General features: G+C 37.0%; 1 protein-coding gene across 2 annotated transcripts in view; it reads right to left on the minus strand.

Annotated features, from left to right (window-relative positions):
- ACAP2 (ArfGAP with coiled-coil, ankyrin repeat and PH domains 2) overlaps positions 1–27593 on the minus strand; it is a gene marked incomplete at its 5' end in the record, with an annotated part of 97181 nt that overhangs the window by 11734 nt on the left and 57854 nt on the right. Inside the window, 11 exon segments of one of the 2 annotated variants that reach the window (XM_014590984.2) lie at positions 1431–1540; positions 1981–2168; positions 3880–3972; positions 4864–5048; positions 7811–7902; positions 9716–9785; positions 10123–10331; positions 16873–16978; positions 18124–18224; positions 21054–21105; positions 24907–24927. In XM_014590984.2, the coding sequence (XP_014446470.1) occupies positions 1431–1540; positions 1981–2168; positions 3880–3972; positions 4864–5048; positions 7811–7902; positions 9716–9785; positions 10123–10331; positions 16873–16978; positions 18124–18224; positions 21054–21105; positions 24907–24927 (1227 nt within the window). 2 annotated transcript variants of the gene reach the window in all.

Genomic DNA, 27593 nt, shown 5'->3' on the forward strand with positions numbered 1-27593 from the left:
CGTAGTCGACCGCGGTTTGTGTCCCGGACCCGGTGGCTTAAAACTCACGCCGGGCGCGTGTGCATGCGTGCCCAAGATCCCGAGAGGAGAATGGAGGAGAAGGGATTGCGGCGTGACCATCCCCCCGGGGGTGATTTCTCGCTTTCTGTCTCTATGTCTCTCTCTGTCTGTCTGGCGAGCGCACGCGCCCTACAGTGAAAATCTCTCCAAAAAAAAAAAAAAAAGAAAAGAAAATATAAATGTCACAATATATTAATGATAATAAAACAGCAAAGAGTGGGGAAGTAGTCTTTCTGCTATGTACCATTAATATGCAAAACTTTAAAAAACTGACAAAAAATGAAAAAAAGGGAAAGAATTGGCAAATACAATCTATGAAATGAGAAAAATAATAATAGTTTAAGGACAAATTAGGAGAATTTTTAAGTACAGAAAGTTTTTATGAGGAATTTATTAAACTGCATCTTTTTGCTAATTTGTGAAAATAAAGTGAATGTTAATAAAAATAAGAGCTATTAAAAATATTTAAAGGAATAGCTTCTTGCTTAGCTAGTTGAAAACTGGATATCCTGAGATATTTTATGAGAGAACAATCACCTTGGGGGTAACAGGTGGCATGATGGTTAAAGCGCTGGACTCCCACATGGCCAACTGCAGTTAGAGTTCCAGACCTGGGGGCTTGCTATCTCACTTTCCCTTTCTGTCTCTCTCTTATCAGTTAAAAAAATAATAACAATAAAATTAAATAAATAAATAGCTCTTAAAAAAATAAATCACCTATGACACAAACTTTTTATGTAAGGCCAACATTTTGACATCATTTATACTGGGTCATCAGAAAAGTCATAATGCATTTTTGCATAGAAAAGCACAGAAGAACATATCTTGACTTTTGCAATGACCCATACTTTCTAACAGAAAGTCCATTTTCATAGTCTTAATATTGCTTCAGAAGCCACTATGTCAACAGCTCAAACTAAGAATCTAGTTTAGAATGTGACTTTGGCTACACTGTAGAAAAACTAAAAATTCTTAAGTTAGAAAATTCTCCCAAAATAGGTTGTATGTGTGCAAGCCATGTGGATAATGTACGTGTGCATACCTAAATACAAACACAGACTTAAGTTGTCTGGTATAATTACCACAGTTTCAGTAACAGAGGGTTTTAGGTACTATTAATAAAACTGATCTATTTAATGACAAGTTAAGGTCAAAGTAAGCTTTGCAATTTTCCTATCTAAAAGTCAACTGTAGCTTTTTTCTGAATGAGATTTTTTTTTAACTTTCCAATTCTGTCATGACCATGTGAGTGATAGAAATATCTCTCTTCAGGAAAGCTCCCTAATGATCTTAACTTGAGAAAAAGCAAAACGTTATTTCAAAATAACTTTCAAATAATATCTACTTAAGTACTCAGGCACTCTAGTTACCCTGTGTGCCCCAAGACGGTGGCATGGTGCAGTGGGCCCCGCCCCTGGACATCTCTTTGGTTCACATTAGCACCATTCTGTAGGAGGAACTCACATGTCACCAAAGAGCCCTGAAAGGAAAAAAGAGGTTAACAATGTATCAAAGCAAACAAGAAGACATTTCTATTTTAAAACACCGTAGTGTTTACTTTTCTCAAATAGCATTTCCATTTCACTCTCCTGTCCAAAAAATACCCCCCAGCAAAAGCAGAGAAATGGTAAATTATTTTCTTCCCAAGAACTACTTCAAAAGAGTCCACTTGCAATTTGTGATTTAGCAAAATACACTATGGTACATTATCAGAATTCTCTTCCATTACAAAAAAAAAAAAAAAAAAAAGCTAAAGCAATCAATGTGCTGCTCAGAAATCAGGACTAGCAATGTAGAGGTTTTTTTCTATTTGCCAACCCATCTCTTCAGACAAAAACTGACACTAAAACTATGTTTGGACTATATAATGACTTTTTATATTTCACTACCACTGAAAAATTTCAGTGAACAACTTCATACCCCTAACACAGCCTGAATAAGCGGTGTTGCTTTGTTTTCCTCTGAGTTAGCCCAGTTCACGTCTGCACCATGAGCCAAAGCCTCAGCCATTTTAGGAAGGTTTTTTTCATATGAAGCCCTATAAAGCTGCAGTCCTGGGTTGAGATGTTTAGATTCAAGAAACACAGAAGAATCTTGCCTTTCTCCTTCTGAAAAACAAACACAAAGATATCAATAAAAATGAACTCTCAGTAGGGAGAGGGAGAATTAATATGCATAGAACTGCTTAAGAAATGAGTTCTATGGATTGATGCTAAGAGCACAATGTGGATGTACTTAATGTCACTGAACTGCATGCCTTAAAAATGGTTAGGATGAGGTCAGTTGGGATGGCTCAGCAGTGACAGGACAGGGGTAATGCTGAAGCCACATGGGGAAGTTCTGGGTTTGAATCCCGAGGTCTCTATGACCTCAGGGCGTTCTTTTGCATGCTTGTGATCCTGGGTGACTGAGGCTAGGGGTGGATAATGGCAATAAAGACTCTGTTGGAGGTCTCTGTCTCATCGTCTAAATCTCTATTATGGAAAAAAATAATAAACTTTTAAAAAAATAATGATTAAGAGCCAGCAGATGGCATGGTGGTTAAGGCGTAGAATTCCACATGGCTGACTCTGAGGTTCAAGTTCTAGACTGGCAGCTTGGAAAACATACAAGGTGCATGTGCATGTATGCCCAAAATCTCAAGACAAGAATAAAGGAGGAAGAGAGATTGGGTGGTCATTCCCCCTGTGGGGTGATTTCTCACTCTCTGTCTCTTTCCAGCAAGCATATGGACCCTGAAATGCAGAAATCTAAAAAAAAGAAAAATATAGTTGAGGGTAAATTTTATGTTATGTGTTATATTACAATTTAAGAAAAAAAAAAATGAACCCTTAGACTTACTAGAATGTGCAAGTTGTCCTCTCAAAAAAAAAAAAAAAAAAAGGGAAGCAGCAGTTAGCATAATGGCTATGTCGCTGGACTCCCACGTAGTTGAACACGGGTCGCGTCCTGGACCCGGTGGCTTAAAACTCACGCTGGGTGCATGTGCATGCGTGCCCAAGATCCTGAGAGGAGAATGGAGGAGAAGGGATTGCAGCGTGACCATCCCCCCTGGGGGGGTGATTTCTTGCTTTCTGTCTCTCTCGGGCGAGCGTACGCGCCCTATAGCAAAAACCTCTCAAAAAAAAAAAAAAAAGAATGTGCAAGTTGTGACATAAAAACATTAATCTATGATAATGTGCTTATAGGAGTTTTTCATAGATATCTTTTAGCATAGACTACTCACTTCTCAAAACATTCAACCTTTTCTTATGAAGACATCAACTGGTATGCAAGGCCTATGTGGTCTTGGATAGGTCAAGAATCTCTGAGTTTTACCACTAGACTAAATTTTCAGGATGCTTCAATACGATCACAATTTTGCACTACAAGCAGTATGAATAATTTGAAGAATGCTTACTGAGTATTCCGCAAGGCCAAATCACTGAAATCATGGAGGAGAAATTACAGGAATAAAGCACAGGTCAGGAGAAAAAAAAACCTAATGGGGAGGGAGTTGCTGATCTCTCGCCTCATAAAAAAAGATAGCCACAAGGAATGATAAAGAATAATAGGGCACACAGTTCACGTCAATTAAAAATTATTCTTTGCTATTGTCAAGGCACTTTTAGTATATACCATGGAACTTCGGAGAACGTATAATTCAAAGAGAACTTCAGAATAAAATTAGCTACTTTCTCCTTTAACAGTATTATTCATCCTCTGGTACTTTCTAGAAGACTAAGCACCTCCTTTAGAAACGGCTTAATCAAGACTAGACATTTACCACATGCATTTTTTAGCAAACACTAATTAACATGGAATTTCATCACAACTTACCAGGCTCATATAAACTATTGGCTGATACTGTAGAGGGTAAAGACTCTCTTCCATCATCAGAACTCTGCTGGATTCCACTGTCATTACTCTTAACTGTTTCAAAGAAAAATTGGCTAGTGATTAACGTTCATGTCATTTAGAAAAAAATTCTCTCACAAACAACAAAGTTTTAAAATGATTTTTTACACATCAACATGAACTCAGCCACTACCAGCAGAATGCATTTAATACAGTTTAACTCTATTGAACACTTAGCTTACAAGCCATAAATCAACCAGAAAGCCTAAAAGTAAACTTATTTTCAGAGTTGAAACACATCTCGCTACCTCGTATGTCCAGGAGGACAAAAGGCGTAATTTATTGTATGATTGTCAGTAATGTGTAATTCTGAGACAATGGGTAACATCTAGAGAAATGGCCACACCGCACAATGACCACTGGCACAGACTCGGAATGCTCCACAAGAGTAGTACTTACTACTACGCAGTTTTGAAGAAGTATCAAAGTAGGAGAAGAGTGAATCTAGCTCATCAGGACAGAACAGAGACTCCCGCCTGGCCTCGTCGCTATTTACAGCAACCACTGGGGACATGCAAGTTAGCAAAGCACAAAGCAGGCCGTAAGAAGGGAAAAGGGCAGGAAGAAAAGTTAACTGGGAAAATTTAGGAGGAAGGAAAAATAGGAAGGAAATTAGGCAGTTATTCAGTACTTAGGGCTTTTGGCATGATAGACTTGTAATTCCCATCTCCCCTTGCATTTTAAACAGACATATTCCTTAGAATTTACACACTACCTAAAAATGTGAATTATTATGGCACTATTTAATTGTTTCAAAGACATAGAAATTCAGTTTTTCCTTAGAACATGCAGAAGGAAACAGATTTTTAGCATTTGTAATAAACCTTTAATGGCTACTTATTCGGACTGTGAAAGTGATTTCAACTTAAGAAAATATTTATATACATAATGAGGAAACTATAATACCTGAACTTTGGGCAGATGCTCTGACTTGGTCAGCTGGTCCAAGTTTGGAAATGCTCAGCCTCTTTTCTTCATAACTTTTGGAGACAATCTTTTTTTCCTGCTCAGAAGGTGATGATGACATAGAATTTTTATCCACAAATTTCCTCTCCACATATTTTGCTCTGATATATGCTTCTTTCTCCTGTCTGGTATACATAAAAACATCATGATGGTCTGCTTATCCTTTAGTATGGCTAATACTGAAAAGAAGCCATTATATATACTGAATATTTTCAAACAAAGTCACTCACTCTAATATTGATTCAAACTGAATCTGTGACATTACACACGTTTTTCCTTCCAACTGTTTAGTGAACTGTATGATTTCACATTCATATGAAATACAAATAATAATCTAACCAAAAAAAAAAAAGTTCTCTTTTAATTTTCATTCTCATTCAAGTCTACACATAACTTCCTTTGTGGTTTTTACAGAATGAAGAACTATCAGGAAAGCTATAAAAATTTATAGCAATTAACTTCAGTTGTGTTTTTACTCAAAGAAGAAATGTCACATATTAGACTATCATTATTGATGGCCCTAATTTTTTATAAGAATTTAAAACATGCCATTCTTAATTTAAGGAGGAAAAAAAGATGTCACATTTTAAACTTTTGATTTCTGATACAATCATACAATGCTATATCAGTTCTATTCTCTTTTAATTTTCATTTCTCATTCAAGTCTACACATAACTTCCTTTGTGGTTTTTACAGAATGAAGAACTATCAGGAAAGCTATAAAAATTTATAGCAATTAACTTCAGTTGTGTTTTTACTCAAAGAAGAAATGTCACATATTAGACTATCATTATTGATGGCCCTAATTTTTTATAAGAATTTAAAACATGCCATTCTTAATTTAAGGAGGAAAAAAAGATGTCACATTTTAAACTTTTGATTTCTGATACAATCATACAATGCTATATCAGTTCTATACTTGTTCTTACTTATAAAAATGCTTTTAGGTCTTTGACTAAAATAGAATATTTCAAGGTCTGAAATAACACAGCATGCTTGAGAAAATAATTAAGATTCTGATTTACTGGCTGGAGGGAAAGTCGTGACACATATTTTTCTATGCAAAAACACATCATGACTTTCCTAACAACCTAGTAGAGGATATTATTTAAAGTAAACTTTAAAGTAAAGTATTATTGATTACACTAGAGACTTCAAAAAGTTCATGGAAAATGGAGTTGAAATGAGTTCATTCTGATGCAAAAACTCTCGGAATCCACTTGTTCTTTTCTTATAATATACATTTTTCCAGGAACCTTGTGGAAACTACATACATAAAGATTTAGTGAAACAGAAAATTCCAACATACGATTATGGCAAAAAAAACCTTAAAACTTATTTTTTGTACATGCCTGATTTTTTTTTTTTTCCCCTCTTAAGAACTGTAGATCAGGGCCGACAGGTGGTGTGGTGGTTAAGGGTGCTGTACTCCCACATGGCCCACTGCATTTTGAGTCCCAGACCCGGCAGCTTACTTTCTCAATTTCCCTCTTTCTCCTTCTCTCTCACTCTGTCTCTCTCTGGTCAAATTAAAATAAATAAAGTTAAATAATATAATTATTTAAAAAACAAAAATCTAATGAATAAGAGCCAGCCAAAGGCATGGTGGTTAAGGCAGCTGGATCCCAGATGGCTGACTATGCGTATCGAGCCTTGGACCTGGCTGCTTGAAAACTACCGGGATGAGTCATGTGTGCACAAAATCCCAGGAGAATGGAAGAGAAGGGACTGCAGCATGGTCATTTCCCCAAGGGGGTGCTTTCTCACCACCCTCACCCATCTCCCTTGGGTAAACACATGCCCCCTAAAGCAAATTTTTTAAATATAAATAATAATAATAAAAAAAAGTAAAGACTGAAAACAGCATCAAAACTAAAAATTAGGTAGTTTGAAGGCACTGACTGACTCTTAGCCACTTTGTTGAGTGAGGACTCATCTATAGAACTAAATGTATAATTTCAAACTCAAAAAGTAAGCACTCTTCCCACTAGAACCACCCTTTAATCTATGGTTCTTCCACATCATACTGCCAGGTATGACATATGTGATTGACAAATATTTGCTGAACTAAGTCAAACGATGTAACATTATTCACTGCAGGTAACTGAAACTTGACCCTTGGAGGTGGTAATGAACAGATTTTCATTTTTAAAAAAATTTATTTCTTTTTAATTTGACCAGAGAGGAACAGAGTGGTGGGGAGGTAGAGGTAAAGTCAGAAAGCAAGCCGCCAGGTCCAGGTCCAGAACTCAAACCGCAGTTGGCCATGTGGGAGTCCAATACCCTTAACCACTACGCTACCTGCTGCTACCTGCCATTAATAGCACTTTGGTCTATTCTAACTATAAAGAGCATTGATATTCCTATGTATAGCCTTTTTTTTTTTTCAAAGATTTTTCCTGTAGGGCACATGCACTCACTGGAGAGAGAGGCAAAGGGAGCAATCACTCCCCAAGGGAATGGCCATGCCACAATCCCTTCTTATCTCTCCTCCTGGGATTTTGGGCATGCACACATTCACACCCAACATATTTTTCAAGTTGTCAGGTCCAGGACTCATATCAGAGTCCACCATGTGGTATTCAGTATCTTAACCACCACGCCACCTGCTGTCATTGAGCCTTAATATTTAAGATTCCTCTCACATAGAGACTGTAATTGATTACCTGCTCAAAAGAATATAATTACCTAATTTATATACTCAAAAAAAGCCACATTTGAACAAAAGCAGTAAGAAGTGTTTCTAAATACACTTTTTTTAAAAAAGATTTTTGCCTCCATGCTATGTATCTATTAGAGTGAAATATAAGGCATAGCTGTAATCCTGATCAGAAAAAAAAGGGTGGGGTTGGAGGTGGGTAGCACATTAAGACAACTGAAATAGTACCTTTGTCCTGGTTGTGGTTTCTTTATTCCCATTTTTTCCACATTAGCTTCATAAACTCTATTTATAACATCATTCCCCAACTCACACATAAGCTGTTTGGCAGGAAAACAAGAAAATAAGCTATAAATTAAATCCTTCAAATATGCTTTTTTTTTTTTTTTTTTGAGAGTTTTTTTGTATAGGGCCTGTGTGCTTGCCAGAAAGACACAAAGATACAGAAAGCGAGAAATCACCCCCTGGGGGGATGGCCACACCGCGATACCTTCTCCTCTTGGGATCTTGGGCACACATGCACACGTGCCTGGCATGAGTTCAAGCCACTGGGTCTGGGACTTGAACCGTGGTCGACTACATGGGAGTCCAGCAACGTAGCCATTACGCCATCTGCTGGTCCCAAAATAAGCTAAAATTTTAAAGCCCTTTAATATAACTAGATGATTTCTTTGTATGTTCTACAACTGTTCATTCCACAAAGCAGTTTAAAGTTAAAACAAAATGAGACTAGGACTGACAGTAATACTATCATTTGCCATTCTTCACCAGAATGTCACCGAGAAGATTACCACATCTACCAAATTCTCTCTCTGTCTCATGTGTGTGTAATCTCACAACTACCTATCTGTATGTATGTACATGTGTACACACACACACATTATATCTCTATGTCCATTGTAGGGCAAGAAGCATGACAAAAAAACATTGCCTAAATAGTAAGGTGTATAAAGTAATAGCCAGTCTTAGGACAGTAAGTGAAAAATTAAGTATCCATTCTTTTTGAAAGTTTTCTCCTCACTTCCAGTTCCTAGAAATATTCAAATCCACTAAATTTACAACCCTTTGAAATTACTTTTGGATTTTTCCCCCTCCTTGGGTTTTATCTCCAAATAACAACCAACTCCTGGTTATATGTTCCAAAATCTTTTATCTTTTCCTTCCCATCTGTCCATTTAATTAGAACTCATTTAAATTCATATATTATACCGGTGGCCTGTCAGCTAATCTTATAGCTTCCAGTTGTAGCCAATTCTAGGCTTGACCATAAGGCCAAATATGCTTACTCTGCCTAGATGCAGATTGTACAAACCAGCTCCCTGGAAAATCCTAAATGGGTAAAAGAGATATGGCATGTATGCTAGGAAGACACAACCAGAGGCTGCAGAGCATAAAGGTGAAGGTGAGTTGGGACATGTGAGTTGGTAGGAATGGATCAGGCATGATATAAGACAGAAAGAAGAAAAAAATGCTATCTGGACCAAAGAACAAGATCAAAGTCTAGGAAAGCTTTCAGACAGAAAGAAATGTAGAGTATTCTGCAATCCTTAAATTTATATATTTTCTTCAATATGCTTAACTAGATGATGAGAATTCAAAGTAGTAAGCTGTAAATTATTAGGAATTTTATAAATCTTGTAAGAACCTAGTACTGACCTAAAATAATTTATGACATTTTCATAGATATGAATACTTAGACTCAAGGGAGAAAAGGGTCAGTTTGATGATTCCTACCACTACAAATGTAAATTTGCAAATGGTCGTATGTTAAAATAACCAAACAATGCTAATAGGCTATACCAATCCACGATAGCACTTGCTACAACAAAATATCTCTTACATTTTTAATAAGAAGCTAATTGCAAAAGATTAAAACTAAGGCACATAAGAAAGTAGAAAAAAAGAGGAACCTTGGTTTTATTAAAGAATCAACTGATTTGGATTTAAGAGATCAACACAAACTTAGCAATTTAAAAAACCTATTATGAAAACACCAGGTTTGCCAAAATATGTGTTCCAATACAATTCTATTTGTCGTTAGCATAAGAAATTCAGAAGTTTGTAAGCCAAGATTCTAAAATCTTTACTTTTATGTGAAGATATAAAGTAGTTTTATGCAAATATTTATGTTACCTTTAAAAGCTCAGGCTCCCAGGTATCCAAAGTTAAAGATCGTACTTTTGAAAAATGAACCCCAAGACTCCTAAGTGAAATAAAAATAAAAAGACTGCATTAATGTGTAAATTTCTCAAGTCTCTACTTATTTACACAAGCGTTTTCTCTTTTCATGTGACATAGACTCTATTCTAGCCCTCATCACCCTTTAAGTATGGCCTCTTAAGTACTACTTTTCAATTAATAATAAAAGATAAACCAAAGTCATCAAAAGCACTTTACAAACCAGAATTTTATCTAATTTATGAAAGGTACAAATATACAAACTGGTAGATCAACTGAAGTTAAAGAGGCCCTCTGTCAAATAAAACGTGATCATTTACGACGTGAATATACCCAAAAGATCCATGGGCAAGGCGACCCACCTGTGAATCCCAGAGCACTCAATACACAAGGTAATGCCCAAGTTGATGCTGGCCCAGCGGGGATCTGCCAGACCACAGTCGCAACAGCTGGCATTGCCAGGGATACACTGGACCCGCTGCAGTGCACTTTCTCCTTTCAATAATTTCTCTTTTGACTCATTTCCAGAATCTAGACTTCCTGTGGATGGAGATGATTTCTTATCCAGCTTCTAAAAGAATTAAGAATTGTTTTTCAAAAAAAAGAAAGACTGTAAAAATACATTGCATGCTATATGCACCAAAGATAAACCTCCAATCAACAAATTAAAGAATTGTTTTAGGCATAACCAGGGCTTTTCTATCTCTGGTGATTTGAGGACAGAAAGATACAGGTTCCTCTATCAAGGGGCTTTTAGTGTAGTAGAGACAGACATATTCACATTTAAAATTATATGCACTAAGTGATACAATGAACTTATGTACAAGGTGTGAGGACAGAGAGAAGGGGACCACTAGGTGTCGGTTTGACGATTCCTACCACTACGAATGTAAATTTGCAAATGGTCCTATGTTAAAATAACATGAGGTTAACATGTAGAGTACGAGACAAAGGGAGTAGATAAGAGACTATTAAGATTCAAGGATTAAAGAAACATTATTCTATCACATGCATTTCCAAGGTGGTCAATGAACTGTAAGCAGGCTATTTTAATTACTGCAGTGAGTAACTAGAAAAGGCATGGTCTCTTATAGTTAAATACTAAAGAGCAGGTATGATTTCAGAGTGAATCGTTAATATAACACATAGTATCTAAAATTCCAAGAACCTGAAGGACATTATGTTAAGGGAAGTAAGACAGGCACAGAAAGACAAATGCCACTTGCACAGTCTCACTCATATGTGAAGTCTAAGAAAGTTGATCTTGTGACCAGTAGATGGCCTAAAGGTTATATCACTGGACTCCCACATAGTAGATCATGATTCAAGTCCCAGACCTAGCAGCTTAAAAACTCATGCTGGGCACATGTGTGTGTGTACCCAAAATCCTGAGAGGAGACTGGAGGAGAAGAAATTGCAGTGTGGTCATCCCCCCAGTGGGGGGTGATTTCTCACTTTCAGTTTTTCTGTTTCTTTGGTGAATGTACACACCCTATAGCAAAAATCACTCTCAAAAAAAAACAGTTGATCTCATAAAAGTAGAGAGTAGAAGGGTGATTATAAAAGACTGAGATGGTTGAGGGGGCAGATAAGGTTTTAGGATATTGGGCAAAAGGATATATATTTACAGTTAGATAGGAGGAAGAATAAATTCAAGAAATATACTCTGTACTATGATGATTATAATCATAATTATGATATGCTATATTCCTGAAAAGTACTGGGGATAAGAATATTAAACATTTTCATCACAAAAATGCTAACTATGTGAAGTAATGCATCTGTTAATATTCTATATTTAACCATCCCAATACACACAGACAAACACATACACTTCAAAAATATCATACGCAATAAATATATACAACAATATGTCCATTTACAGATACATTTGAAAAAATTAAAAAATAGAAAAACTGTAAGGGCTATAGAGTAAACAAGAAAAAAAGCAAAAGATGACTGATAAGCAAAAGTTGATCTTTTTTTTTTTTTTTTGGAGAGATTTTCGCTATAGGGCACGTGTGCTCACCAGACAGAGAGACATAGAGACAGAAAGCGAGAAATCACCCTCCAGGGGGGATGGTCATGCTGCAATCCCTTCTCCTTCATTCTCCTCTCGGGATCTTGGGCACACACACACACACACGCACCAGGCGTGAGTTCTAAGCCATCGGGTCCGGGATGCAAACCGCGGTCGACTACATGGGAGTCCAGCGACATAGCTATTACGCTAACTGCTGGTTCCCAGCAAAAGTTGATCTTTATTTTATGCTGCAAGGTATGTGTTGCATGCATTGGACAGAGAGAAATCACTTTCTCCAATGGGACCTGGCCACACACACCGCAATCATTTTTCCTCCAATTCTCCCTCCTTTCAGAATCTTGTGTATGTAGCATGCACACACGTGCACCCAGCTAGCACGTCCTTGGGGTTGGGACTTGAACCATAGTTGTATAGCTATAGCTTCCTGTGCACAGCACCTAACCGGTGCACTACAGACTGACCCAAAATTTACTTTTGTAAGTGCACAGCAAAGTCTCTACCAATAGTAAATAGTTGTGTTTTTTTTCCTTTCCTTTTTGTTTTTTTATCAATTGTCAGAGGGCAGGTCAGCAGATGGCATGGAAGTTGGGGTGGCTGGATCCCACATGGCCAACTGCACAGTTCGAGTCCTGGACCACTGTTTTGATAAACATACTAGACACATACGCGTATGTGCATTTTGTGCCCAAAAAATCCTGAGGGAGAACAGTAGAAGGGACTGCAGCATGGTCATCCCCCATGGGGGGGGTGCTTGTTCTCCCTCTCTGACAAGTACACATGACCCTAGAGCAAAAAAAAAAAATACTAATAATAATTGTCAGAGGGCACATGCACTTGCCAGAGAAAGAGTGCTAGAGAAAATACCCCCCAATTGGACACGGTCACACCACAGTCCTTTTTCCTCTGTTTGTCTGTCCCATCAGAATTTTAGGTACGCATACACACATGCACTTAGAGTGTTTGTTTTTCAATTCACCTGGCCATGTGGGATTTGGCTTTCTATACATAGCACTTAGCTGCTGCACTATGGGGCCATCCCCAAAAGTAAATAGTTTTTAATAAGCAATTACCGATACATGATAATAATGATCAAATACAAAGATGTGTTTCATAGAGCCTAAACAATTAAAGACCATCTGTAAGATGTCTTGTGGTGTAAACACATTCCAATCTGGCACCAGGCCCATAACACAGCTCTTCAGCACCGTATAGAACAGAGGTAACCAGATCCCACATGGCTGAGCAGGGCTTCAGTCCCAGTCTCAGCAGACCGCCGACCTGGTGCACATATCTGAATGGCCAGGATCCTGATGGGATGGAGAACTGAAGGAAAAAGGACTGCTGCATGACTAGGCTCCACTGCAGGGTGCGGGGGGCACCTTCTCTCCCCCTGTCCTTTTTCTGTCTTGTGCACACTCACGTGTCTCCTGGCATTTAAACACATTCCAATCTTAACAAGCCAGTATGTTAGTAGAGAATTATGAGAAATATAATTTGACTCTTGCCTTGCCCTTCCTAAAAACTCAATTTAATAGTGGTTAGTAGCAACAAGCAAAGTAGGTAAGTGCGGGAACACAGAATTCCCGAGAAGAACTGGATGAAGAACTTACTCACACAAGAGCGCAACCCTGTGAAGGCTGCTGGATCCCAAGCAGGATGAGGAGGATGTCTGCACAGAGAAGCAGCCTAGCAAGGGAAAGGGAGCCTGAGCAGAGGGAGGAAGGCATCTAAATGGGAGTGCCACCGAACGTGAAGGGTCAGAGTCTGAGTCAAGTAAGAAGCACTCTGTGCGAAGTTGGGAAGACAAAGTTGGGGGCATGTGGCAGCAGAGATAGACTACTGGTTACATACAGGGAGGTCAATCAGTAAGAAACACGTTACAGATAAATGGGAGCTAGAGGGCCAGCAGGTGGCATGGTGGTTAAGGTGCTAGATCCAACAAGGCCAACTCTGTGGCTCTAGCCCCAGACCTGGCAACCTGAAAACACGCCAGGCATGTGTGCATGCGTGCTCAGAATCCCGAGAAAAGAACAGTGGAAAAGGGACTGTGGCATAGCCATCGTACCCAGGGAAATGTTTTCTCATATTCCTTCTTTGCCTCTCTCTCTGGCAAGAGTATATGCCCTATACCAGAAACTTGAAAGGAAGGAAGAAAAGAAGGAAGGAAGGAAGGAAGGAAGGGAGGAAGGAAGGAAGGAAGGAAAAAGAACAGAACAGAACATTACTGGAAAAATTATTAAAACATGAATGGTTGTAGGAAATTAAATGGTAGCAATATTCCAAGACCAACAGATGGTGTAGTAGTTACATTGCTGGACTTCCACAAGGTCCATGCGGTTTAAGTCCTGGACACAGTGCCTTAAAAATCACACCAAGAGTGAATGAGTGTGTGCACGTGTGTCTAGGATCCCAGGAGAAGGGATTGTGCATGGCCATCTTCCCGGAGAGTGATTTCTCACTTTACCTCTCACTAGCTCTGTCTCTTTCTCTCTTTGGCAAGCACATGTACTCTAGAGCAAAAACTTCTTACACACACACACACACACACACACAGAAAAGGCAGTAATATTTCAATGCTACCTTCTTGTCATATCCCTTTTTTTTTTTTTTTAAGAGATAGGATCTTGTTATGTTGCTCAGGTTGGCCTTAAACTCTTGGTCCTACCTCAGCCTTCCAAGTTGCTAGGATTACAAGGAACACACTACTGTGCCCTGCTAATGCTCATTTGAGTTTGATGGCTGGACCATGATTACACGGGACAATGTCCTCTGCGGTGAGAAGTACTCATTAAAGTAACGATGAGTAATAGGGCAGCCTGTTGGGAAATTACTCCCAAATAGTTTGGAAGAAAAGTTATTTGATTATACCCAGAACCCCTCTTTAAGTATGAGATTATTTTAGAATGTTAAAAAATAGGAATATACCCTGTTTTACCATAATGTGTTTGATCATGTGAATTAGCAAATAAGCAACTGCATTTAGGGAAAGGACGTCAATATCATAAAGCAAAATCGTTTTGGTTCACTCCCAATTTTTCTCTATATACTAACATTTCTGCACCAAATGAGAAAGGCTGAACAGTAAGTACACCGACCCTGCATAACTTGGGTCAGCAACCTCATGGAATTCAGCCCTGAACATGACACCACTCATCAAAGGAAGAATGACTGTTTAAGAAAGAGTTAGATCCCAGGGCCATCTCCCCAACCCATGCCATTAGGGAACTACTCTCTACAAATAACATGAATTTTTAGAAGTTTACTGCCTGGAGGAATAAAACAGAGTCTCTGTGGTTCACCTGAAAGGAGACAGCAAGGGCGTAAGTGAATATACGCACACTGAGCTGAATGCTGAAATACCCAGCCCTGAGCTCTGGGGCAGTCCCTATCCCTGTGCAGGAGACTGGTGACACGCCTCTGGGAAACCATACCGGCTGAAGACCCTAAAGATCCTGACTATAGTGGTTCTTCAACAAATGATCCAGACTTAGGAGAAGGTCACAACAAAGTACTGACAATATGTTCAGAAAGTATGAAGAGGCTTTTGATCTCTAACTTATCACAGGCAAATTCCTGACAGCTAAGGGAAAGCAGCTAATACAGTGGTTCTCAACCAAGACCATTCATAGAAATCATCTAGGAAGCTTTCTCTTAAAGATTTATTTAATTTTATTTATTTATTATTATTATTTTTTATTCTATTTTTTTGGAGAGGTTTTTGCTACAGGGCGTATGCACTCGCCAGACAGACAGAGACAGAGAGATAGAAAGCGAGAAATCACACCCCCCAGGGGGGATGGACACACTGCAATCCCTTCTCCTCCATTCTCCTCTCGGGATCTTGGGCACAAACACACACACGCCCGGCGTTGAGTTTAAGCCACCGGGTCCAGGACTCAAACCGTGGTTGACTACGTGGGAGTCCAGCCACATAGCCATTACACTAACTGCTGGTCCCATTTATTATTATTATTTTAATTTACCAGAGAGAGACAGACGAAAAGTGAGAAAGCAAGCTGCCAGGTCCAGGACTTGAACCATGGTCCACCATGTGAGAGTCCAATGCCTTAACCACCATACCACCTGCTAGCCTCCCAAATGTTCTGTTTTTAAGAAACTACCAGAAAAGGCACTTACAGTTTTTTCCAAGTCAAAAAAGGGAAAGTTAAGGAATACAGGTAAAAGAAGAATCTCCAAAAACAAACAAGTATAGACTTCCCAGACAACAGTTATGCTTAGGCTTGGGGAGAGACTGACTCACACTGCAGAAGCGTAGCTCAGAGACAGACATACTGAGGGCTATCTTCACGACCATGCTCTTTGTCAGTGTTCTCAGTACCCACCAACGTCCAGGTGACACTGGCCACTGATACAATAAAGTCCTACTCCCTTCTCTATGTCCTGCTGCTTGGGACAAGTGAGATCCCTCCCCCCTTCCTGCTTGAGAAGGGTTCTGCTTTGAGGTACCCTTGGGAGCTAGAAGCTGGCTATCATGAGCTTAGAATTACAATTTAGAGGGCAATTTACCCCCCTAATAGTATATTCTTACCTATTCCCAACAGTTTTCTATCAGTAAGCCTATGCCACAGGCCTCACCAGGATGCCCAAAAGTGGTTAAGTTCCATTTCTGAAGAGTCACTCATGGTCTTGCCCAAAAACTAAAGTCAGACTATGACCCAAAATTGCATATTCTGTTTATTTTTTCCAGGGAGCCAACAAAGACAATACTGAGACAATACTGTACTTTTCCTTTTTATATTTTTATTCAGTTTCAATTTTAAACACTATTCATGACCATTATTTTATTTTATGGTTAACTAAAACAGTAAAATACTGTAAGGAAAAACACTAACATCTACATTATTCTAATCTGGGAATCCAAATACAGTGATAGGTAAAATCAAGAGAAATAAGCAAAAAAGAAATTTAATTGAGATTTGTAAAATAAATTTCATTTCAATGACATAAAATCATCCTTCATAAAAAATTATTTTATAATCAAATTTTGCAACTAAACTCTAAAAGTTTTGGCAATATATCATTTGGTATTGCTAATCCTTCTACTGACCTCTGACTCATCACCCTTCTCTCTGTAAGCAGTAGCAATACTGGTCTGAACAGCCTTAATCCATGCCTGGCGCAGCTTTTCAGAATCTGCCTGGAGCATACAACTTCTAAAAGAAAATAACAAATTGCTTTTCAGACACTAATTAACCAAAAAAAGGGAAAGAAAACAGTTAAGTTTTATATTTTAGTACACTTTATAATTTAGTAGTTTTCTAGTCAAAAATAGTAACGGATGTTGAAAAAGTTTTCTTTCATCTATCTTTAGGCCGAAGTACCTTCATGAAGAAATAAGGGTACAAATGAAACAAACGATCTCTTGAAAACAAATCACCCATCACTACATATTTAAAAAATAATAAGAGAGGAGTGGGCAGGTGGCGTGGTGATTGCGGTGCTAGACTCCCACGTGGCCAACTGTGGTTCAAGTCCTGGACCTGGTGGCTTGCTTTCTCACTCTCCCTCCCTTTCTTTCTCTCTCTCTCTGACCAAAGTGAAAAATAATAATAAAATTGGGACCAGCAGTTGGCGTAATGGCTATGTCACTGGGCTCACATGTAGTTGACTGTGGTTCAAGTCCCAGACCCAGTAGCTTAACCTCATTCTGGGCACATGTGCGTGTGTGCCCAAGATCCTGAGAGGAGAGTGGAGAAGAAAGAAGGGACTGTGGCATGGCCATTGCCCCTAGGGGGTGATATCTTGCTTTCTATCTCTCTGTCTCTCTCTGTCTTTCTGGCGAGCACACGTGCCCTACAGCAAAAACCTCTCCAAAAAAATATAACTAATAATAATAATAATAAATAATTCTTTGAAAAAAATAAATAATAAGAGAACAAAAACACTTAAATTTACCATAATGCTCATTTTTTTCTACTGGGTACAAATATGAAATGATAATTAATGAACAAATTTATCTAAGATCTCCATTCATCTTCATAACAATTTCAAATGGACACACAAATAACCTTCATGGAATCTAAAGAATATGTTACATGAGTAGAAGTTACATTTTTGTCTGGTTATAATGTCTATAATTGCTAATTGTTTAATATATATTTAAATACTTGTTTCCTCTTTGGCACGGATAATCATTAGTCAAACACACATTTCTCTGCTCTGGAGAGTTCTTTAAGACAATATACTGGGTCATCACAAAAGTCATGAAGTATTTTTTCTAGACAAAACTGCATCATGACTTTTCTGACAACCCAACAGAAACATAAAAGTGAGTCTCAGATTCTTTAGAACTACTTACTTTGTTGGAGAGACTACCTCAAAGCAGAATCGGCGTTCTATGTCTTCACAATGCTTCACTGTGCAGAGTCTGAGATCTTCAACTACTACAGTGGGGTTATCCTACAATAAGGAAACAAAATGTGTATATTTATCAATTTTATTTTTTTAAAAAGACTGTTGCCGTAGGGAGCATTGCTCACCAGAGAAAGAAAGAGAAAAAGAGAGACAGTGAAAGGGAAAGTGAGAAATCACCCCCCAGAGGGGACAGTCAAGCCACAATCCCTTCTCCTCCATTATCCTCTCAGGATTTGGGGTGCACACACACACGCCCATGTGATTTTCAAGCCACCAGGTCCAGACCTGTGGTCATCCAAGCATGAGTCTACAGTACTTAACCACTATGTCACCTGCTGGACCCACAACTTATATTTTAAACACTACCATCCATAATAACATACTTAAAAATATTGCTTAGAGTAAATGGTCTCATTTGAAAAGATTTATATTTATCTTATTTGAGGTACAAATACATTGACATACATGTAACTAATAAAGGTAATACTCTCCTCTTGATAATTTTACCTACCTCATAAAATTATTATGCTTGGATTAAGTAAAATAGTTTACATAGAGAGCTTGGTCTAACACTGGTTACTTAGTAGATGCTCAATACTTCCTATTAATTTTCTTCCATTTTCTTTCATATCCATTACTCTCTTGGTCCCTACTCTTAATAATAAAAGCTACTTTCCTCCAAAAATGAAGCCTTTAAGGAATCAAGTGTTAAGTAGCTCAACAAAAGATAAGCTTATAAATCCTTAAGTACCTAAAATAAGCAAGTTTTTATCATTTTCTACTACCTAATAAAAATATAAATTCAAAATCAAGTTTATCCAAGTAGAAGAAACCATGAACTAATCAGCTTGATTAAACGACTTGTGTGAAACAACCCAGTGATCACAGAAACTAGCAAGCAAATTTCCTACTGTGTCATCTCAGTAGTACAATGGATATGCAAAATATAACAGTGTGTGAAACATAATTCACAAAGTCTAACTAGGTGAAAAGTAAGTACCAAAAAGCTAATGGTTCTTTCCTTCTAATTATTTTTAGTATTCCCAAATCACACAATCCCAGTGTGCTTTTCCAATAAATAAATAGTTTTAATCCTTAAAATAAGTTTCAAAAAAGCAAATACATGAAAAGAATATTAACGAGTACAGAGATTTCTATTTAAATTCCTTAGAGCTGGACCTGCCCACTAGCACAGCAGTTAAATGCTAAACACAGAGGGCCAAAACCACAAGGCCAACCACTGTTCAAGTTCTGGCCACAACAATGTGAGGAATACACCAAGCGTCTGTGCATGCATGTCCAAAATACTGATGGGATGGAGAAATGGAGGAAAGAGGACGTGGCCATGCTTTCTCTCTTTTTCCTTCTTTCTCTAGCAATTGCACACGTCCTCTGGCAATGAAAAATAAATAAATACAGTTTGTGAAAAATGGAATTAAAGTATAAGTTTATTTTAAAAATTAAAAATTTCTTTATATTACTTAGAGGGCCAGCAGGTTGCATAGCAGTTAAGGCACTGAACTCCCACATGGTGGACTATGGGACCCAGCAGCTTGAAAATCATGCTGGGTACATGTGCGCGCATGACCCAAAATCCCTAGTCAAGAACGGAGAAGAAATTGTGGCTTAGCCATCCCTGCCTGCCAGGGGGAGGGGTGATTTCTGCCTCTCTGGCAAGCGCACTGACCATACAGCAAAAATCTTAATTAGGAAAAAAAATTACTTAGAGCTTATACTTTAATTAATGATATTTTAACTTTCCTGTGTTATTGTCTTTGGACCTAAGGGGTTATTTCTTAAAAAGGTATCCTCTCCTTCAGCCATTCCATGGCACTGTCATTCCTGTCACATAAGTAGACAAAGAAATGTATAAAGAAATAAAAAGAATAATCCTTTAGACACAAAAAATTCCATCTCAAAGCTAGGAATTAAGAACTCAGGTATTGGGGCCAGCAGATGGTGTAGTGGGAGTGCACTGGACTTCTACATGGCGGATGATGGTTTGAGTCCTGGACGTGGTGGCTTGCTCGCTCGCTCACGCTCTCTCTCTCTCTCTCTCTCTCTCGTCAAATTAAAAAATAATAATGATAAATAAAATAATTATTTTGGGGCCAGTAGGTGGCATGGTAGTTACAAGCGCTAGATTCCCATATGACCTACTGCAGTTCAAGTCCCGGTTCTGGCAACTTGCTTTCTCACTTTCCCTCTCTCTTGCTCTCATTTTCCTTCTCTCTCTCTGTTCCTCTCTGGTCAAATTAAAAAATAAATAAAGTTAAATCAAATAATTCTAACACCAAAAAAAAAAAAAAAGAACTCAGGATTTGGGGCTGGTACTGAATTCCCACATGGCCAATTATGGTTCAAGTCCCAGACCGGGTGGCCTGCTTTCTCTTTCTCTCTCTCTCTCTGGTCAAGCTGAGTAATAATAATAATAATAATAATAATAATAATTAATAAATAAATTCTGGATTCAAAATCACTGTGTTCTTAAGGATCAAATGTTAGTACTTTCCACTCTAGAGTCTTCTTACACATGCCCAAACATAAAACTAATAAACGATAATTACAGTAATTTTTCACATGTGACTATGGACTTGAAGGTTTACCAAGACAAGCAAATAAAAAACTCAAATTAACAGTAGCCTATGCTGAATGCTGCTGCTCAGTAGGCTGGAGCCACATGGGATACCTGGGTTTGAGTCTTAGTCCACCCTAAAAAGCCCAGCACAGGGGTGCACACCCACAATCCCAGCCACTCAAGAATGCAAATATAGAAAAACCCTGTCTTAACACACACACACACACACACACACACACACACACACAATTGGGAACGCAACAGATTTTCATTTAATGACCTAACAAAATACTTACCTTAAACTTTTTCTGGTAAACCAACTGATTGTTCTGTATTGAAAACCAGCGTCTAAATAAATACAAAACAGACTAAGTTTTCACAAACATAATTTCCTTTCTTTGTATTAGAAATGAAATATTTGGGAAAGCACTGGAAATCTGTTTGCAGTAATTATATTTTGAGAAATGGATTGCTTTGTTTTGCTTTATATAAACTGCTGTCAATATGTGATAACTAATGAAAGTAAAGAATAAGCATTTTAAAACCACAAATTATAAAAATTAAATTACTATATTTTGATTTATTTTGTCATAAATTCTTATAACAAAAGCTATTCTTTTTGCTATTGCCAAGTAATAACTTTTAAAGACAAATTTAGTTTTATGAGGTTCCTCAAAAAAATGTAACTTTACTTCTAAAATAATTGTTTTTAGTATAAAGTTGAAATAAATTTATATTGTGAATAAAAATACCCATTTGTATACAGTACAACAGTGAAATAAATGGTGCTTTTTTTTCAGCCTTTTAACAGATAATTCACCAAGTGTTTGATCTGATAAGCAAAACAGAATAATCATTTTAGAACTGATGTCGAATAGGAGATAATCACCAATTAACATGCCTTATTTTCATAGAAAATACTTTCCGGCAAAATAATCAAAGTTATTGCTACAAATGATTCACCCCGCTATTTATACAGCTCTATTCATTACTGTACAGACAATTCACTTGCAATCTTCTTTAGAACAAAAAGCTAAGCTATGTACGGTGTATTTACTAATTCTAATTTATGAAGACAATTAGAATACCTAAGGACTTAAAAAAAATAAATAAGTCATAGCCAAAAGCCATTCATAAAAGGAAGCAAACTTCTCATCAAGCAGAAAAGGTAAAACATTATTTGAGTCATTATTTTAAAATTAGTTTCATGTGAGATGATTTCTATTGTAAACATTAGTTATTAATTTATTAGCAGATAGAGATTCTACCTTTTCATTGATACTAATACAAAGCATTAGAAATTGTATTTAGAAACCTAAAATTTCTATTTCAAAAATAAAGTTAATTTCTCCAAAGCTGAGAAAATGATTAGAAAACTATTTTTCATTTTTAAAAGTTTTACCAGACAGACTGTTAGGTTTTCTTAAAACTTAAAAAGGTATCACCTTTACTATTAAAATATAGAAAACTGTTAAATAAGCATCTAGATAAAACAAAATGGGCTACCTCCAAATGCAACTCATAAAGAGGCAGACTAGAAAAGGAAGAACTTCTGGGTGCCTTTGCTTCCAGACAGCTAACGGTTAGAAATGTTAAAGGAGATACCTACAAACAAACAAAATGGTGCAGCCCTGCTACATGGGATGACATGCAATGGAAATGATCTCTGATATTGATTAAAGTGTTCTTCAAAAAAAATTATTTAAAGTAGAGTGAACTATATTAATAAAACTCCTATGTTTTCTACCACAGTAATATCTAATTTGATGAAAATTACAGGTATTATTGTACAACAAAAAAAATATATATATATACCCATGTAAACTTTTCATGCATCTCAAGTCTTCAAAAAATAAATTTCTTTCAACCTGATGCACAATATCTTCTAAAACTAATAACAAAATACTAGATTAAAAATGTATGTTTTTTGGGGGGTGCAGCTGGTAGCATGGTGAAGGCAACTGGATCCCCTTAGCCAACTGCACAGTTTGAGTCTTGGACACTACAGCTTGAAAAAAAACACACCAGGTGTGCATGTATGTGCTCAAAATCCTGAAAAGACAATGGAGGAGAAGAGATGGCAACACAACCATTCCCCTCCCCGGGGGTGGGGGTTGGGGTGGGGGGATGCTTTCTTACCAACCTTCCTCATCTCTTTTGGGTGATTACATGTCCCCTAGAACAATTTTTTTTTTTCAATTCAGACACTATTAACAAAAATTAAAAATTTTTTTTGTCAGAGACCATTCCCTCTGATTGTTAATTATACAGATGAAACTCACTTCCACTGCCATCTATCTGCTTCTGGGTGATGTTCTCACATCCTTAGTTTTCTTATGCTCAATAAAGACAATATAAATTTGTTTTAATCTGACATCTCCTAAGGAAAAAAGTTATATATCATAGGTAGAAAACAAATTTTTCATTACTAAGATCTTTATGGAGCCAGTCCCACAGTCTTATGGGTAAGGCAGCCAGACCCCACACGGTCAATCGCTGTTCAAATACCAGCCCTAGTGGCTTGAAAAACACAGCGAAGGGATGTGCATAAGTGCCTAGAATCTCAACAGGATAGGAGAAGGCACCGGGGAGTAACCATGCCCCAGAGGGGGTGCTTTCTCCTCTTCCTCTGTGGCTCTCCAGCCTTCATCCAAGTTCTCTGGCAAATAAGAGAGAAAGAGCGATGAATCAATCGATCTATATATCTTATGACACCATCTCCCTTTTACTGCCATTAAAAATGAAAAAGAGAACCCAGTCACAGTGGCAGAGGCAAGCTTTGCTTGCTGTTGAGAGCCCTATGAGAGGCTCCAACTTTGGATTCAGGTGGACACACTGGGAATCCTGGCTGGCTGGAAGGCAGGGGTGGAGGTGAGGAATGGGAAGGGATCACAGCATGGCAGGACCCTCTGGGGGTGCTCCCTCCAGAGCACCATTAAATAAATAGATTAAATAAATACATTAAATAAATAGATCCTACTTGTATTCATCTAACATTGGTCAAAACTTTAATCAGATAAAGAATCTAATTTTTAATTGTTCCCATAAAATAATGCTAGCTATTACTAACATTTCTAAGAAAAGGGAAATGAGACTGACAAACAGCTCACAGTCTGTGGAATATAAAAAATTACACACTTGGTACCTGAGATTAAAAAGTACACTAGATCCAAAGACACAAACTTTAGATAACAACACTACACTGTATTCTACAAAATTCAAAAACCACAAAGCCTATATATGCTTATGTAACAGTGAGATTCCAGACAACATAATTTGGACAGAAAGAGGGGGGGGATATATATATATATACACACACACACACAAAATGTGTGTATACATGTATATATATATATAAAATATGTGTGTGTATATATAAAATATATGTGTATGTATATATTAAAATATATGTGTGTGTATATATACATATATACATATACACACATCAATTGAGTTTTTACCATGTTTGATCACTAGTCCCAGAACTGCACTTGAAATCAAAAACATGGGTAAAAATCAAACTTATAAATCTATAGAAGCTTTGACTAAAATTAAATAGATGATGAGTTCATGCGCACATTCATACCAGTGTCAAATAGATAAACAATAAAATTAAAAGATTGAACTTGTTTGCTCCTTTATTTCAAATTTAACTTATTTTTCCACAGGGAAAAAAAAATGGTAAAACAAAGAAAACCTAAGAACTGGCAATGTAGTCTTTCAACATAATTGATGTTTGTTACCACAGGGATATTGGGTCATCGGAAAAGTTATGATGCATTTTTGCATAGAAAATGTCATGATTTTTCTAATGACCCAGTAGTTACTGCTCAAATTTTTACTAGCTTACTAACTTTTTTATAAAAAGATATAAAAGTATTCACATTACTCAATCTGTATATTCTTTGGGTAATTATGGATACATCAAAAGATCTCTTGTAGGTTAAAACAAGTTGAAGAGATAGGCAATTAAAAGGAATAATTACATTCCTTAAATAAAATGATTATATTTTCTTCCTAATTTAAAACATAGAGATTTTTCATCCATTGCAAGTAATCCAACTGAAATGCAGGTTAATTATGAGCTTTCTCGTGCCAAAGAGGAAACTGGGGTAAGAGGAGGGTAAAGGGAAGGAAGCCATTTGGTACCTGATATGATCGGGCTTTTTCCTGTCATGTGAAAAAATGGGGCAGGATTAAAACATAAGGGAAAAGGTGGTAAAAGAATGAAAATGTAAATGTGCAAAATAAGCAAAGGACTAGCACGATACAAAAATAAAAGCAAGAATGAAAGGAACAAGCTTAAGCTCATAACCTCACAAAACAGTCAAAAGTTGCACTTTATCTTCCTCTTATACATATATGCATTTATACAATTAATTCCAACTTTTAGAAATCTGAAATGCTAGTATTTCAGAAATATTCTTAAAAATTCAAGTATTATCATAGAAAGTTCTGGTAGCTCTTAGCCTTAGCATATTTGAGCATACCTCTACTGTTTTCTGCCTGTATGGTCATGGCTAAAACATACAGACATTACCTCACCTCAACTGAATAGGTTGCTCCTAAAAATTAAAGGAAATAATCACTATGGTATATCTATATAAACCCAAGACAGGCAAAAACTTTTCAAAAGCAAAGTGAAACCACAATGTAAGAATTTCAGAGGTCATAAAATAGGACTCAAATAAACCTTTCTCCCACTTGCCCACCCCATTTTCATCAAATGAGGGCAGAACCTCTAAGGCCTGATGTAAGTAGGAGTCAACTTAATTCAATGTATAAACTACTTATTTCAAAACCAAAAGCCAATACAAACAAAATACTTAGATCTCTATTATACATCTGTATATGTACACAGCAAATAGAACATTTTGGCTTAAAATTTGGGGTTTATTTTATGCTTTTAGCTGTTTTTCTAATTCAAAAAAGAAATGAGCATAGCAAATAATTACTAAACTTTTTATTAACTTCTCCAAGTTATTATTAAATATACTAATAATTTGTTAAATAAACTAATTTTTCAGATTAACTAATTTTTCTTGTTCATTCATCTTTTCTGAATTTGTCATGAAAAGCAAAAGAGAAATACAAGTTCTAGCAATTCAATTAGCTGAGCCTGCAGGTAAACTGCCACACTGAGAAAATGACCTTATAAGGAAAAAATTACTGTGGTAGACCTCATATGTGTTTTCAGAAAAATATGGATTATACATGTATATGGTCAGAGATTCCGCAAACTAGCGATCTGAAACCAATCAGAAATAAGCTAGACAGTCCATCTAAAATGTAAAACTTCTCACTGCTTATACTATTTAAGTCACATCATACAAAATACTATCTATTCAGATAAACTGCACATTATACAAAGATTTCAAAATATACTTGCAATGTGTGAAGCAAGGGGTGAGGTTTTAAAACTATTTGGAAATTCCTATTTATACTCTTATTTCTTAAAGGAAGAAGGTCTTCAAAAAACTTTGTTTTGAAAATATTATATGCCATAATTATATAAAACTAAGTATATAGATAATGACAAATGTATCATTATATTATGATTTGTATCTTATGGTGACTGTGACAGAAATTACTCCCTAAACAATACAAAAAAATTCTTAAGCAGTGGGCAGAAAAATCTTCATATTTTAATTGCTGGGTTCCTGGATCTTAGAAGTGATGGCACAAATAGCACAAACACATAGTCCTTTACTCACAGTTCAATATACTAAATTAAACTGTGTAGGAAACTTATTAGAGGGACCAGCAGTTAGCGTAATGGCTATGTCGCTGGACTCCCAAGTAGTCGACTGCAGTTTGAGTGCCGGATCTGGTGTCTTAAACTCACACCAGGCACATGTATGTGTGTGCCCAGGATCCCAAGAGGAGAATGGAGGAGAAGGGATTGTGGCGTGGCCATCCCCCCTACGGGGTTAATTCTCACTTTCTGTCTCTCTGTCTCTTTCTGGCGAGCGTATGCGCCCTATAGCAAAATTCTCTCCAAAAAAAAAAAGAAAAGAAAATTTATTAGAGAAGTAGGGAAGACTCTAAAGTCAAATTGTGGGTAAAGAGAAATTATTTTAAAGTATTTCCTAAGATAGGATTCTTGACAAACTACATTTAAGAAAGTTAAATATATTTCAAAATTTTAATACTGATAAGCAGAAGAAATTTCTAAATAAGATTTAAAACATTACTCTCCTTTCATCCCCCTTTTATGTAGTCCCCTACTATATTCTAGAAAATACTTTTGTTACAAAATTTTGACTTTTATTTTTGTTTTGTATTTACGTTTTATATGTTTCTATGATACATTCTTTACAAATCTGCTTTTGACTAGTATTTTCTACAAAATGTCCTTAAAAGGCATATAAAAATAAAATTAATTTTGTTATTCATAATTCTTTCCTAATAAAATAGGGTTAGATGGTTTTTTTTTTTTAAGCAAACTTGTGTTTAATAGTTGAAGTTCTGTTTTATTAAATACAGAATGTCTGCAATATCCATAGCAAACAAACAAACAAACACGGGAAAAAATGCCAAAGAATACTTGAATTAAGAGTTCTGAATTCTGGGAACCAGCAGTTAGCGTAATGGCTATGTCACTGGATTCCCACGTAGTTGGCTGTGGTTCGCGTCCTGGACCCGGTGGCTTAGAACTCATGCCGGGCGCGTGTGCGTGCATGCCCAAGATCCTGAGAGGAGAATGGAGGAGAAGGGATTGCGGCATGACCATCCCCCCTGGGGGGTGATTTCTTGCTTTCTGTCTCTCTGTCTCTGTCTGTTGGGCGAGCGCACGCACCCTATAGCAAAAACCTCTCAAAAAAAAAAAAAAAAAG

This window comes from Tupaia chinensis, unplaced genomic scaffold (genome assembly GCF_000334495.1).
Source record: "Tupaia chinensis unplaced genomic scaffold, TupChi_1.0 Scaffold000515_1, whole genome shotgun sequence".
Lineage (NCBI taxonomy): Eukaryota > Metazoa > Chordata > Mammalia > Scandentia > Tupaiidae > Tupaia > Tupaia belangeri.